Consider the following 16642-nt stretch of genomic DNA (forward strand, 5'->3'; position numbering starts at 1 on the left):
GTTCCTCCTGATTCTAGTCCAACTCAAAAAACATTTTAACACGTAGACTCTATCTATGAATTATACAAAACACATAACTCCTTAATTGTTCTCAAAATAATTTTACACACACACACACACACACACACACACACACACACACACACACACACACACACACACACACACACACACACACACACACACACACACACACACACACACCACACACACACACACACACACACACACACACACACACACACACACACCACACACACACACACACACACACACACACACACAACACACACACACACACACACACACACACACACACACACACACACACACACACACACACACACACACACACCACACACACACACACACACACACACACCACACCACACACACACACACACACACACACACACACACCACACACACACACACACACACACACACACACACACACACACACAAAAGAAATTATTACTTTATTTATTACAATGTATATATAACATGTTGATCATCATTGTGGTAGAATACAAGACAAAGACAATAATTTGTATAAAATAAGCAACTAAAAAGAAGATTATTTAGAGTATAATTCACGTTTTTTAATAAAGTATAATTGATGTGTGTGGTGTCAAATATCAAAAGTGCAGGATACAAAACATAAAAATTTGCGTATGATTTCAGCTTGGTTTGAAAGTTTATTTTAATATAACATTACAATACCTTTTTCAATCTATCGCAATATACAAAACAAACACAAAGGTTTTTTTTTACTATTTATTCTTTATCACATTATGCTAGATTCAAGTATAAACTCATAACGCAAATTAACTAGTAATGACATCATACTAATCATTGAGTTTCATCAATTCACACCAATTAGAAAAAAACCTAATTTCTAGGATTCACACTCAATATAAGAACACATCAACTTCACAGAAATTTCGCATTGGACATCAATTGGCTCGTCAAACATAACGATCTTGTGATTATAATTATAAAGGAAGAATTACAGTACAATAAACATCCAAAAATAAATTTCAATTTAATCCTCTAATAATCCCTACACATGTTCATTTTAATCCTAATTGCGATAAATTTATTCCTTACTTCTAAGCGGGCTCACGTGTATAGTTCGACAGTGATAACAGCATCTTTGGTTGTTCTGCTAGAGTTTTCAAGCGTTAGAGAGAAATATAAAGAATTTGAGTCTCAATTTCACGGTCTCCATACGAGGGACTTTTCTCTGTCTAGAGTTGTGTGAAAGAGAGGATTTTAGGAGGAAAAAAAGGAAAAATAAATTTAGAAGGAAGAAAAAGAGCGTACAAACATATTATAAATTTAAAAACTGACCTAATATGTCTTAATTTATTTAGAATACTTTGAGTTTATTATGTACTCTATTTTTTAAATTATTTTATAAAAAAAAACTTTGTTTTACTTTTTTATTAAATAAATAATCAATTAAAATATTCCTTTATTTTCTAAAACATCATTTTACTCTATTTATTTTTTAATACTATGACATTCTTATTTTAATTAACAAAAACTCTTTCATCTCCTTTATTTAATTTCTAAAAACTTTATTAACTTTTAAATAAAACTATTTTTATTTATTTTACGAAAAACGTTCCTTCCCATCAGACAAAAGGAATTTAATTTAATTAACGAAACAAGTGGAAAAATAAATTACTGATGATCCAGGCTACTCTATCACAAATTTGATACGGTTAATTACATACGTTTACAAAACTTATCCGATTAATTAGATATCATTATTATAATAAAACAATAAATCTGACCACTTATATTATTTTAAAACACGAAATTGGAATCTTTATTTTATTTTAACTTCAAATTATTTTCTTATATTGAATTATTGATACCGTGTACTAAACGTTTAAGCCGGCCTCTAGGACCAAGATGTGAACAAAAGACGGATAAATTCCCTAATTTTCAAGGCAGAGAGAAAATAAATAATTAACAAAAGTACAATTTGCTCTCAAATTTTCGTATTTACTTTAATAAACTTTTTCCTTTCTTTCTCATTGACCATTTATTCCGCTAATAAATTAATTAATGTAGCTTTTGCGGATGACATGTCAAAGCAAAGGGATTAATGTACTTGAATTAATTCTATAGAGATTTTGCGAGAACTAGAGCATGTAGATGAGAAATAATCTGAACCGTTCACGTCTCCAACAGCTAGAACATGGTTGGTTCATTTGCTGTGTCTTTTTTCGAGCATTCGCATCTTCATAATCAGATAAGCTTTTAGATTGTCACTGCCTTTTCAAGCCTCCTTTGTTTCTATCTGATTTGGATGTTAACAAACTTTTTTTGAGTTTCATGCTGAGCTGCACTAACAAGCAATTCTATACAAAAATTATTTTGGCCCATTTTATTTATATGTAATGCCAAAATATTAACTATACAAAAAAGCTTATTTTCCCGGAACAAAATCAAATAATTGGATCATTATCACTTTGCTTGGGTCATGACTCGTGAGTATTCTGGAAGTTGGGAAATTTCGGAGTTCCATGCATATTGAAGTTTTCTTTTTTAAAATAAAAAAATAAACACACATCAATTAATGGCTTCTCCATGCTTAATAAGCAAAATATCAAACAAACTCTTTCGCTTGGTACATGGGAACATATTTTTCTTTAGAAAAATCGCTTTAGATGTGTGAATGAGATGAATTTATTAAAGGATTACTTATTTACTCACAGTCTTTTTGAGTTAGAAAAGAAGATACTAACAAATAGATGGATGAAACATACATGCATGTAATATTATAAACAGTTTCGGTGTTTTCTGTTCAATAAATTAAATATACAAAATATGTAACAATTATTACAATAGTTATATTCTTATCAATTACATGTTATACCTTGTGTTTGTATTGGGAAACAACAACAACAACAATACTTATAAAATGGTAATTGATACCTAAGTTTCGTAAGCAAAATTAAAGTAAAAAAAAAAAAAAAAAAACCCTCCAAGGGAGACCTATGTTAATACAAGAGAAAAAGAGGGAAGAGAAGGCTTAACAAGGTTGAAGTTGAGCACCTGAGATGGAAAAAGCTGCCGGAAGTCAGCGTGAGCAGCGGTGGCAACATGTGATTCATCCAAAGTCATGGCACGGCGGTTTGGCCTTTCGCCGTCCGGCTCCTATTGGCACGTTACTTGCAGAAATGCCTGGGCTGATTAACGTTGTAGTTATTGAAGTAGCAAAACTTGGTTTCCATGCTCTTGCATCTTGGGCATGGAATGATCTTATCAGCTCTCTTTATGTCCTCATCTGTCCCATCTTCTCTATGGTTTTTATCTTCTTTTCTTTCTCTACCATACAACCTAATCGTTGTCCCAAACAGCTTAATAATTCCTTCACTAGCTTGGCCACTTTGTACTTGAGCCATGTTAGAGAGAGAATATTAATTATTCTTACTGAAGAAGGTTTAGGTTGGAATGGAGGAGGAAATTTTTTTAAGTTGCCTTTTATATATACAAAGGGGAATAAAGCTAAAAGTGTATAATAGTTAGTACAATCATAAACCATGGTCTTGGGAAGAAAGTCCATGTGATAAACGCCAATCGTAAGTGGAATATATATTAAGTGCGTTGCCAAATTACACTAAAGAAAAAGAGAAAATGAAGAAAAGTTAAAAGGGTTTTGGGGAGTAGAAATTAGAAAAAGCTATGGATGAGCTTTTTGTACACATCAGTAGTCTACGTCATGACCATGCAGTGCTAAAATTTATACATGCAACAGGCCCAATCCAGGTAGATCGCTTACAAAGTGTAAAACAGAGTGGAGTATAATATATTGATTTATATAATCAATCTTATAATATACGATAAAGACACGAATGAAAAGAATTGTTTGCTATTTGATAAGTGATGTGAAGAAAAGAAAGAGAATTATATAAAAAAAATATCATAAAGTTTTGTTATAAATGTATCATTACTTTATATACGATGAGAGAGAGAAAAAAAAGAGAGGGAGAGAGTAGTTTCTTGTATTTAAATTCTACTTATATTCTATTTTCAAATGTAAGCCAACTCATAGATATTATATACACTAGCCAAAAGGGATGTCTATATATTCCTTGTTAGTTTCTTTAAAGAAAAAAATTCGGAAAGAGAAATAAATTAAGGAATATTGTATATTAATTAATTTTCTTTGAGACGTCTAAATTATTGCATTGATCTATGATCTATGATCTAAGCAAACTTGCAATTAAAGTTTGGAAAATAAGGATGTTTGCTAGCTGATCATAACGGATAATTAAGTAATGCATGAATGCTCTAGAGTCTAGAGCATGATTCGTTGTTTGTTTAGATAAGTTATTGTCTGGGTGTTGCTATCCTCCCACAGCTAGCCACATAGAAATGTAAACTAATGTCCGATTGGATTCTTTTATTCTCACACATGTTTTAATAAAAAAAATATTAATACTGAAATTAATTTAAATATATGTCTTAATTACATTTAATGATTCAAAATTATTTTTATTAGAATTATATTTGATATTTCAAAAATACTTTTATTAAGATTAGTTTTACCTAACTTTAAAACAAACAAATCCTTTATCAGGTCAAATTAAGTATATATATAACATTTTTTTTTAAAAAGGTTTAACTTATTTAGAGAAAGTTTTAAGTTTGACTCTTTAATGCATCCTAACATTAATATTTTATAAAATTTTAAATTATCAAATTCATCCCTCAAAAGTTTAAATCATTAACATTATTTCCTTTAAGATTTTGTTAGTACATAAAAAAAATTTCATCTATCCATATTTATCCTTACACAAGACTAAAGGGGCAAATTAAATAATGATCTTTGTATGATTTATTGATTTCATTTACTAACGGACAAAATGTCAAGATTTAACACTATATATCAGTTTTTTTTTTTTTACCGGGATACTATCTACAATTATTAATTTGTATATATAATTTTTATTTAAAAGAATTATTTTTTGACAGAATTTAAAAGAAATTCAACACTTAGTATATCTTAATATTCACAACAACAAAAAATTAGTATAAATATATATTGTGAATAAAAAAATACTATAGTTTTAATTTGTTATTTTAATAATAAAAAAACAGTTTCATAACAAGAAAGGAAAATAAATTCAAGAAACTCTATCTGCATGGATATATATATTCTGCACGTGACGTGAGTAGGGAAGGGATGCCTCCAAATAAGTGTGCCTTTTAGAAGAACTATCATAGGTCGGTCACGAACGACTCACGAATCATTTTTAAATATAAAAAAATATCCTGCCTTTTTCTTTCCGTGTATATATTTTGTTTGTTAAAGTGACATGCTCCTAATGGCATTTGGTAGCACTTTTCACACAAAAAACCTAACTTTTCAGGTTCCAATAGATTTTTGGAAAACATTAATGTAGTTTTTTAATTTAAAAATGCTTTGTTGATTAAAAACAAATCTTAAAAATATTATTATTGCATAAGTTTTTTAACAACATAAAAATCACGTAAAATAGTTTGAATAATTTTTTATATAGTGGAAAGTAACTAATAGCATTTAATAAACTTTAAATATTCTTTATCAAACGTTAATTTTTTTAAAAGATAAAAAATAGACACACCGTTGTGGCCTTGCCAGCTCCTTTTAGTACGCAACATTTATATGCCACTTTTTTTACTGAAGGATTTTTAATATTATTAATTTGGAAAGTGATCCCATTTCCAACTCATTACTCTGTTTTATAATGAAGATTAGGAAGCATCAATTTGCTTCTTTTTTTTTTTTTTATCGATAAAGGATACACTTTTTCGTGAGGATTCTTTTAAAAGTCAATCAGTTCGTATTTATTTAGTCTTTTATCAATTTTAAAAGCAAAGATATATCGGAGCAAAATATCATAGTCATAGATTTCTAATTATAATAAGGGGAAAAGTTGGATGTTGTTGATCTAATCCAGTCACAGAAATCGAACTCATTCGTTATTACTTTTTCTTTTCCATTATCCTTTTTTTCCTTTACGCAAGAAAAAAGTTCAGCTATCTATAAAATATTAGATTCACTAATATTATGTGCAAGTTTTGGCAAATATCACTTATTTATTATTATACGAATGATATCGATAATAAATAAGATATGCCATAAGGCTAGCGACAAAGAAGATGCAGCAAATTGCTTACCTGTAATGAAATCAAAGAGGAAAACCTTAGCAAGAATATATGAAGAAACAAAAATCAGGTGCAGTATAGGTATTTTTAATATCAAAATTGAAATTTCATGCTGACTTTTATTGTCTAAGTATAGGTAAATAAAACTCTAATTTTTAATTAGAGAATATTATTAAAAATTAACAGCTATAATACTGTAATTAAATGTTATCCTATATAAAATTTAAATTTAAACTAAGGAGCAATAGAAGAAAAAATCACCAACTTCCCCTTGGACACAATGGTGCTGCTACATGAGCCACAAATCGACGCGATGGAACATGATGAACAGCCAGATTCATTGATGCAAGTTGAGGATCTTCAACCTTCAAATAAATATATTTCTGAAATTCAGCTTGTGCAACAAACTCAACCATTTTCTCAGAATTAAGATTTGATTTACCAATGGCACTGGCTTTAGGAGGACAGGAATTTGTGGGGTAACCTGTTAAACAATTTGTGGGGTTCATTTCATAGAAAGAAAAGAAATGAAGAATAAAATAAGAATTAAAGATGTTTATCGAAGAGAAATAGAAAAAAAAAATGAATAAAAATAGAATTAAAAAGTACTAGTTGGTCCTATTCTATTTTCATTCAACCAAATAATCAACCTTATTTTCACACCTCCTATTTCCATGGTACCGTACAATGGCTTACATATAGATGAAAAACAGAGAAAAAAAGGTAGAGTTATATAAAAATATTGAACATACAGGGGGAGAGTTTTATATGTAAAAGAAAATTGTACGTGGAAGAGCACAACCTCTTATGTTAAAAAAATATCTTAATGGTTTAATTTTACTTTCAATCATGCCAATGACAGGTTACAAGAAGTTGTGACAAAAAATGTGTTGAAACACAAACACCATACCTTTGTCTGTCCCGAAGGTGTCTGATGATTAGTCGCTTTTTCTGGCTCTGGGATGCCCTCCATCAATTTGCAAACACTTTTAATTTACAAGTATAAATGGGCATAGGCTAGAGGCTAGAGGGTGAGTGGAGCAAAAGAACATGCATCAAGCTGACCCATGTTTTTACACTTACAATATACAAATTTAATTATTTTTTTATTAAATCCAACATCATATACATTAAGGAAAATCGTATTCCTTTCACTCAAGCTGACCCATATTTTTAACTTATTATATTCTTTTAGAAAGTTTTCTTTTAAAGTAGAAAAATTAAGTGTTTATTTATTATTCATTTCAAGTGCATTATATTTTCACTTTATTAAACCTGAAATTTAAAAACATTCTTATTTTATCATTTTAAAAAGTATTGAATAAATTAATCCAGCACCTCATGGTTTTATCAAATTTCTCTCGATATCTCTTCTCCATATTTGTTTGATAAAACATTGCATCATAAAACTTATAAAGGATTCTGTTTTTTTTTTTCCAAGAGGGATTCTGTTTCATCAAGTTTGTTATGTATTTTAAAAAAATCATTCTCAGGAAATTATTAATTTCCTAGGAATTGTTTTTACCAACTTTCTCACAAAAACATTCTCATAACCTTGACATTTACAACATTAGTACCACCGATAGAAAAATTGGTCAAGAACATTAGTATCTTAAATTGAAATCAAGTCAAGTACTCGGAATTTTTTTTTTTCAGGAACTTTTTATAAACAATGGCTTGGATTTGTGATCTCACAATACATAGGGTCAGCCCAGATATTCAAAGCAAAAACTAAAGAAGACATAAATTCATCATACGAAAATGAATGAAACTGCCTACACTTAATAACAGATAAACAAGATTTATTCACACGTGTGTACATACAATAAAACAAAGCCTCATGCAACTTCACTTCAAGAGGCTAAAAAACATAAAAGACTGCTCATGTATGAAATAAAAAAAAATGTCATGTATCACTCCAGTTATCATCATCTTCACCATCATCACTCGCAACAACCTGAAAGGTTATCCATTATGGGTGCCAGTTAGATATAAAATGCAGACACCAAAAATAGTAATGTATAACCAAAGAGGAGTGACCAATACCTGACGGATTGCATTTGCCTTCTCCAAAATTGCTGTAACTTTGACGTTTGCGGTGGGACCAGTGGTATCATTTGACTTTCCTGTTACTGTGGGCCTCAGGTTGAAGGCCTGAACCGATAAATAAATTGCAAAAATTAACTACAGAAACATGATTACTTTATTTACAGCTTAATGTTGCTAGAACATGCTCTGGATTGATATGGTCTAGACTCCAATGCCAATTTTTTGTCATCAATTTGTCATTTGGAAGACTAATTTTATGTAAAAAAAATTAAGTATTTAATTATCATTTTGATGTATTTATAATGAAAGACAAAGTCAATGACACTTATATCTGTGGAGGACCAAAATGTTTAGTTACCCTTAAAATAGTTGAGACTATAACATGACTACATACTTTTGTTCTGATTTGATATAGGAAATCTTCTCTTTCATCCGTCTCCTTTCCCATTTTCAACTGGTTTGCTTCCTTCTGACCCTGCAACTTCTGCGGATCCAGCTGCAGGAAATGCTCAATGAGATTAATACACTGTTAAATTCCAATATCTACTATGGCTTCATAAATACAGTGTGCAAGAGAAAGGTAAGACCAAATGTTACCTTGTCCTTCAATCTATATATAATGTTGTTATAAGATTCATGATCATCGTGATTAATTTGTATTTGCTCAACCTGGGTGAGCCTAGGCTGCTGGAAGATAGTAGAATGTGGAAGACCGTGATCATCAATATGTTCAGCATCTTCAGACAAATGGTGTGTCCCATTTGTCATATCCAACTGTGGTTTTGAGACTCGCCATTGCGTTGGAGGAAGAGGTGGAGGAGGAGGTGGTGGTTGTGTAGGCTCTGCATGACTATGTGACATAACATTATTGCATTTGGAGTGTCTTTTACTTTCTTTCTCAAGTGCAGGATTAACATTATCATAACTTGGAAAATCAAGTAAAGGCCTAGATAGAGAATGTTCCACACCATTTGTAGTACATGTACCATGTCCACTTCTTACATTGGTATCATCAATGGACACAGATTCAGCTGATGACCTTCTGCGAGGAGAATCATGTACCCCTTGGTCACTGTTTTCAGGAGTTTCATCAGATTCCCACTGCTCAGAATTATAGTCAGAGCGAGGGCTTCGGCCATCATCTGATATATATGGAGATGATCTACAGAAAGTGTCATCATCATCTGAGTGAGAAACTAAACCATCCAGAGGAAGGGAAGCTTCAGGGACCAACTGGAAAGAAGGAAACACATCCTTTAAGCTTTCATGACGATTACTGCCATCAGGAAATTTCAATTTTAGTTTCGAGATCTCAAGTCCACTGACAGGATGGAAGGATATTTTCATATGTTCAAGTGGAGGTGAAGGAGGAAGTGACATTATAGGATATCCAGAACCAACTTTCTCTTTGGAGGTTGTTGTCTCAGGAAGTGACTGTCCTACAATGCCATTTAGTCCACTCTGGTCCAATATAACAGATTTCAGAGAATTATAACGTTCCAATTTTTCATCAAAAGAAACTTTCCGCTGAAAGCTATTTATTAGTAATCTACGACTAAGTCCAAACACACGGGATGAGTTTTCACCATTTCCCTGGTTGGGTTCAGTAATGTCCTTTGTGTCAAGGATCGATGGGAGAACACTTTCAGGTGCAGCTACCCTGATTTCCCCTAAACTGTTCCTCTCAATCTGACAAAATCCATTACTCTGCTGAGAATTGCCAGTGGCCTTTTCAAAGATACAAGCTTGGTCATCATTATGGCCTGATGTTAAGAATCTAGAACTTGGTTCCTTTAGAATCTGCTCAGCAACGTCTTCTGATGATTCCCGTTCCTCTTTATAACCATTGCTCTTTTGCATTGAATTATGATGTGAACCACCATCTGTTTCACTTTTAGTGCTCAAAGACCCTTGACTTAAAGAAGTTGACTTGTTAAAGTCAGGAGGTTTTGATGGCTCAAGTCCTAATAATCCACCATTAGTCCAGAACCTAACTGAATGATCAGCCAAAGACTCTCTACGAGTCTCTTCAGATTTGCAGATATTGTTGTTGATCTTACCTGCTTCCTCATCTGGTAAATTAGAGTTATTGGAACCAGAAAATGATATATCAGTCTCAATTGGTGCTGACACTGTATCATTAACAGTAGAAGAACCAATGTAGGTATCAGTGCATACTGAGTTATCCAAAACAGAATTTTCAATTGTGCAAGGAACCTGCTCACAGGCAGGAGTCTTGGGGTGATGAGAATCAGCTATATTCTTGGCTATCCCTTTGCTAACAGAAATATCTGATGGACTCACAGATGCCAAATTAGATGCATGTGGCTCTAATGTTAGAGCAGGAGTTTCTTGCAATGAGTTGGGCAAATTTCCAAACATTTCTTTGTTTAAGGAAATAGTATCAGTGGTCGTTTCTTGACTATAAGGAGCATTTGATGGATTCACAGGTCCCAAATTTGATGTACGTGGCTCTATTGTGAGAGGAGGAATTTCTTGCATTGAGTCGGGCAAATACCTGAATGTTTCTTTGTTGAAGAAAACAGTGTCTCTGGTCATTTCTTCACCATAAGGAACATCTGATGGATGCCCAGGTCCCAAATTAGATGCATGTGGCTCTGATGTGAGAGGAGAAATTTCTTGCAACAAGTCAGGCAAATTCCCAAACATTTCTTTATTGAAGCAAACGGTGTCTCTGGTCATTTCTTCACTATAAGGAACATCTGATGGACTTTCAGGTCCCAAATTAGATGCATGTGGCTCTGATGTGAGAGGAGGAATATCTTGCAGTGAGTCAGACAAATCCCTGAATGGTTCTTTGTTTAAGGAAGCTGTGTCTCTGGTCATATTTTCTCTATCAAGATCATCAGATGGACTAACATATCCCAAATTAGATGCATTTGGCTTTGATACAAGATCAAGAACACGATTTTCTTGCACTGAGTCAGCTAAATTCCCTTTTTCTTCATTTAAGGGAACAGTATAATCAGTCTGAGAAACGACATCAGATAAATTATTGTCCAATAAATTGGGAGGAGCTTCAGTAACTCCATTTTCAATTGTTCCACGAGTGACACGTGAAGATAACTGCTGCACCTCTCGTTTTGTTATATAATCAATATCATTTTCAGATTCTGATTCAATGGTGTTGAGAGCATCCACGTAATTATCAGGTTCACTATCAATATCATCAGTTTGAACCCTGTTGGAGACTGGTTTCAGGTTGCTTTCTTCATTAAATAGGATATGATTGTAGTCAATGCTGGTTATGGTAACAGCCTCATTTACATGCATATCTAAGTCATGGTTCTCCACAAGCCTCTCAGGAGTTTTATCTATATCACATGCTTGACTCTTAGATTCCACTATCTCTTCCTTTTCATCCCAAGTAACACCAGATGAACTAGAGGCAACTTGCTTTTCCAATGTATCATGTGAAATACTATCATCTATATGATGAGATACTGATGACAGAGTATCATTTTTCCGTTTCAATTTTGTAGAGGATGGTGCTTTATAATCTGGCTCATCAGATTGCTTAGAATTACTTGGATGGAAAACACATTCAATGTAGCCAGCACCAGATTTTGAATCAAAAGAATTTGAATAATGTTCCAGATCTGATTTCATTGTCATATCTATGGTGGAGGTTGTTTGTGAGGAAGAAGTTCGCCCATTGATAGCAGAAGAAATAGATTTCATTCTGGGTAGTCAATACAATATGTAAGTGTTGATTTTGAATGAACAAGAAGTATGCCAAGATTAAATAGACATATATAGATGCAATACCTGCCACTAGTGCCATGACTCTGTTCACCCCTTAAAATGTCTCCATTCCTTCGCGACCTTTTCTTCTGTCCAACATTTTTTGTGTAAGCATCGAGAAATTGTTTGCAAAAAAATCAATGCATGCATATGACAGGAATGAAACTGGGTTAAAAATAATCTTCCCCCTGAAATGATCATTATTGTACCTTGCTTTTATGAGATTCCCTTGCTTTTTCAGTTTTCCCAGAGTAAGATTTGTCTGAATCTGTAGATACTCTTTGAAAGAAGGTTGGATCTGAATATCTCCTGAAACAAGATCCTGGGCCACCAGTATCAAATCTGATGGGCACATGGAATATTTCATTAACCAGTACAGGACACTTGATTTAAGCAGGACTAGTTGACTGTATTCAACTCTTTCAAAACCAGAGAGAGATGGCAAATAGGACAGGTACAAGATCCAGGGATACCAGTCCAAATTTGAACTAGACTGTATTTTTTTTTTATCATCTAGACCTTGGAAATTAATATAAGCAGTAGTACCTAACTAATCTTGAAGTCTCAAACAGAAAGACAAAACATGGAAGGAAATTTAACATACTTATCAAGCAAGTGAACACGTGGAGGGTCACAACATTCTTCATATGAATCCATAATAAAGTGAGGCAAGTCATTGTAAATGAAATGATTTTGAGCAGCTTTCATGCGTGGATGCCATTCACAACCTGAAAGGAAACTGCTGTTCATTAAGGACTCCTATAATCTTTGAACATTGAAAGTTTGAAACCATGATCATTAAATAATGTAGTATTGCAAAATTTGAAGTAAAATATATAGATATATGCTATCTAAAAAGTGCATAAATCTAGCTTAATGCCACTTGACTGCAATCAGGTTAAAAATAATCTGAGATCAACATTACTGTCAAAATTATATATATTATGAGTTTGCTTTATAGTGTCTTTCACACATCAGCTTCCATGCCAAACAAATCACAATGCACACACAAGATTTGATATATAAGCTTCATCATATTTACAGTAAATCATGACCATATTCAACAATGATCAGCCCCTATTTCATCACAATACCTTGACTCGTTGAACATATTGAAGACATGAATACTGAACCAACCACAGTATTTCCAATTTCCTTAAAGTTTTAGAGGTCTACTAACAACTTAATAGCTTGCATGCTAACAAAGATCTATCTATATATTAACTATGGAACACCCAAAGACAAATGAAATTTCTCAGAGCGATTTCCCTTTGATAAATGCAAAAGAGAGAGCAAAAGCGGATTCATGAACAATGTAAAGAAATAGAAAGAAAATACATTGGAAAACACAACCTAACTTCAATATGATTCAGCTGCCTGATCAGCACATCACTAGACAAACAAATGAGAGCCCTTCACATTAATTCATTGATACAAATTCTAGTGTGCCAATTAATGTTTAGTGATGATTGGTATATAAAGATTCTACTCAAAGAAACAAGTTTAAGAAGTTTGCGATATAATCAAATATTTAACATGGGAATAACTATCTCAAAAGCTACTCTATTTGATTCACTTGGGACATAAATATGTTTATATCAGAACTTGTAAAACAGTAATGATTTGCATTCTGTGACATTACTCAGGAAGCATTAATTTAAAACATAACACTTTCTTGGTACAAATTTAATTTTAAGATATATTTTGGCAGGGCACATGTTCAAATCACAGAAATAGCCCCCTGACCCCATTAGGCCGCCATTTATATAATTTGGGAGAAATTCTATTTGTGGTTTTCAAAATTCCCTTTAAATAAAATTTGGTAAAGATACACCCCCATTAAGCAAAATAAAATAAGGGCCTGCTTGGGTAAGCTTCTCAAGAAGTACTTCTAGGAGAAGAAAAAAAGGAAATGAGCTCTCCATTAGCTAATTTGTAGATGTCCTCTAATCTTTTAGAGAAGCTATATGAGAGAGCTTCTACGAACTAGCTAATGGAGAGCTCATTTTAACTTATGAAGAAGTTCATTTTCTTTTTCTCTTCTTATTTTTTCTCTTAAAAGTGCTTTTAGAAAAATGCATCCAAATAAGCCCTAACTCTATCTTTCTAAGGCAATAACATTCAGAAATGAAATTAACATCTTCTGAATAATAATAAAAAATTCCAATAAATCTACACATAGACTGAGATAATTGCCTAAAAGAACCATACCAGCTGTGTAAGCTAAATGTATGTGACTTGTTTGTGCCAATACAGCCTTCTCCAAGGCAGGTAATGAAGCTTCAATGTTTTGAACACGAAACGTCAATCTATGACTCCTGGAAGCTGTTGTCATTACTTGCTCTTGCAGACCATGAAAAACCTCTGCTGCGAAACTACATTTTCAAAAATGTTTCGTCAGTAATTAATATCAACACAAATAACAGAAGGAAAACTATAACTACTTAGATTAAATTGCATTCATCAAACAAATATTAAACAAGGTTTCAACAAGCATGGAGTAAATGCCACAATTATCAGTAACTGAGTAATAATAATTACCCTAGATAATGGAGCACATACCAAACACACAAACAGATATCAGAATAGGATGGAAGTACACAGTGGGCAATGGAGAGATTAAATTGAATCCAACACAAGAAATCATTATTTATTTTAGCATTAAAAAATTTCATGATTTATTTTAAGAAATGTGCAATCTTAATACGGGATATTTCCAAAACAAAAAACACACACCATAAGTAAGGCTTCACATCTAGCAAAACTAACAATAATTACTAGCTATTTAAGCACTACTTCTCACAGAAGAGCAACTTGTCCAAATGGGGTCCAGCATGGATAAGGTTTTGAAGGAAGAACACACAAGATCCCACATCCGTTCTACTCTATCAAAATCAAAATATATAATCAAATTGATTGGAGTTCCAACTTTGCCAACAAGCTCTACAAATAAAACAACAAAGCCCTACAAATACAAGAACTTGAAACTTTAATTCTTACACAACCATAGCCTGATTTCATTGAAACTAAAGATATAGGTTTTTGAATTGTAACTCAGATCAAAATAAGTAAGGAGTAAAGCAGAGGGGAGGAAGGTGGCATATATCAGTAATGGCGGTCCAAAAACTAGAAAAACCCCCACAATGGCATTCAGATTAGTCATATTCCTTCTACTACGGACTATATTTACAGTTGTTTAGCTGGAGCATGACATGGTATTAGTTTAGTTAAAAGAGAAAACTTCTAGAAGAAATGGAAGTAAGAATCAAGAGTCAGTTCACAAAGTTTAAACAAGAAAGCATTTTTTGACAAATCCATTCCTCGAAACTGTTGCACCTCGTGAACCACCCAAACAAACTCTTAAAGAGGAAATGAATTAGAGTTATTATCCAAAGAGCAACCAAGGTCGAGCTGTACACAAGCTACAAGAGTCTACTCAAAGCTCAACCAAAAACAAAAGTCAAAGAGCATTTTGTCTCCTTATCAATTGAAACTTGGCCCAAAATCCGAAAAATAAAAAAAACAGACCTCAATTCCAACGGCTAAGTATCATCTTTCTCCCTAAACAAAAACTCAGCCATATTTCGTTATAACTAAAACCAACAACATTCACAGAAACCTCCCACCCTTCAACCCCATTAAAGCCACGAAACTACAGAAATTAACCAACCCCATTTCCCAAACAACTCCAATAAGCATAAAAATTGCAAATTGCACCTATTTAAACAAACCCAAATGAAAAAAAGAGATGATATTGAAAGAAAACATACTCAGCAAGATCACCAAGTTGCCTCAAGATCCCGACAAGACCAGCCACAGCCACACCATCCAACACAGCTTTAGGGTCCTCTCTGTTTGTCTTTCTGTACAACTCAGGCTGCCCCAAACCGAACTCATTCCTCACCTGCAACCTCACCAGAGGCATCTTCCTCTCACTCAAACAGTGAAAGCCCAAAACAAAGTACTCTTTTATTTACCCCCTTCTAGCTGTTAACTCTTCTGCTGAAACCAATGAATGTGCGTGTGGAACGAGAAGCATTAAATGAACGAATTAAGAGAGAGAGAGAGATCAACAACAAAAAAATGGATTTTTTTTTAGTTTAAAAGAGAGAAATTAGGTGGGAGTGTGGATTGAAGCAGCTTAACTGCCAAAGAGAAGCGACAAAGAGTGAGAAAGCAGGTTAAGTGTACGGATCGGTGAGGTAAGGGAGAAGAAGGACATTGCCAACTCTGCAAGCCATTCTTGAACGGAAATCATTGTCTGAGAAAAACATGGCTGGAATTCACTACTCCCAAAATACCCTCTGTCTTTGCTAAAATGCCTTACGTGTCCCAAAAGTGTTGTGTGATAATAGATTGAATAATCAAATTCATGTATGAAAATATAATAAATTTATGAGATAATTTTGTTAATCGATTTGTTAGCACCTTTATTGTAGCATCTTTTATTGTCAGCTTTTTGAGAATTTGTCCTCTAGGATATTTCATGGTGTCACTTCACCCGAGGTTCTTGTTGGTGAGAATTTCTCTTTATAGGTAATTCTATTTGAGATCACCACAATTTATTTTGATTGTTTTAAGGATCAGTTTGTATGAACTAATAGATGAATTTTCAACATGTTTTATTTACAATTGTATATTTTTTGAAAAACTTTCA

The 16642-nt window shown here is 33.0% G+C and overlaps 1 protein-coding gene and 1 pseudogene across 2 annotated transcripts; both read right to left on the reverse strand.

Annotated features, from left to right (window-relative positions):
• Positions 1–2364: 2364 nt before the first annotated feature.
• Positions 2365–3460, reverse strand: LOC114421715 (annotated as a pseudogene).
• Positions 3461–7804: 4344 nt separating this feature from the next.
• On the reverse strand, positions 7805–16305 carry LOC114421717 (protein SCAR1-like). 2 transcript variants are annotated; one of them, XM_028387775.1, is made up of 9 exons: positions 15756–16305; positions 14197–14360; positions 12590–12713; positions 12195–12327; positions 12010–12074; positions 8818–11923; positions 8615–8716; positions 8218–8325; positions 7805–8128 (listed from the first exon to the last, which is right to left on the reverse strand). In XM_028387775.1, the coding sequence occupies exons 1-9, from the start codon at positions 15908–15910 to the stop codon at positions 8078–8080; spliced, it is 4008 nt and encodes a 1335-aa protein (XP_028243576.1). In that variant the 5' UTR covers positions 15911–16305; the 3' UTR covers positions 7805–8077. The 2 variants fall into 2 exon arrangements, with proteins under 2 accessions (XP_028243576.1, XP_028243578.1); XM_028387777.1 differs by lacking the exon at positions 15756–16305 and having other exon boundaries at positions 12590–12724; positions 14197–14323.
• Between the last annotated feature and the right edge of the window lie 337 nt (positions 16306–16642).

This window comes from Glycine soja, chromosome 8 (genome assembly GCF_004193775.1).
Source record: "Glycine soja cultivar W05 chromosome 8, ASM419377v2, whole genome shotgun sequence".
Taxonomy (NCBI): Eukaryota; Viridiplantae; Streptophyta; class Magnoliopsida; order Fabales; family Fabaceae; genus Glycine; species Glycine soja.

Bases quoted from the DNA above. Each gene is read 5' to 3' on its own strand.
- LOC114421717 (XM_028387775.1), bottom strand. From the start codon at position 15,910: ATGCCTCTGGTGAGGTTGCAGGTGAGGAATGAGTTCGGTTTGGGGCAG. The intron at 8,717-8,817 runs GTAACATTTGGT...CATTTCCTGCAG, and splicing joins TATATAGATTGAAGGACAAG to CTGGATCCGCAGAAGTTGCA. The intron at 8,129-8,217 runs GTATTGGTCACT...ATAACCTTTCAG, and splicing joins AGGCAAATGCAATCCGTCAG to GTTGTTGCGAGTGATGATGG.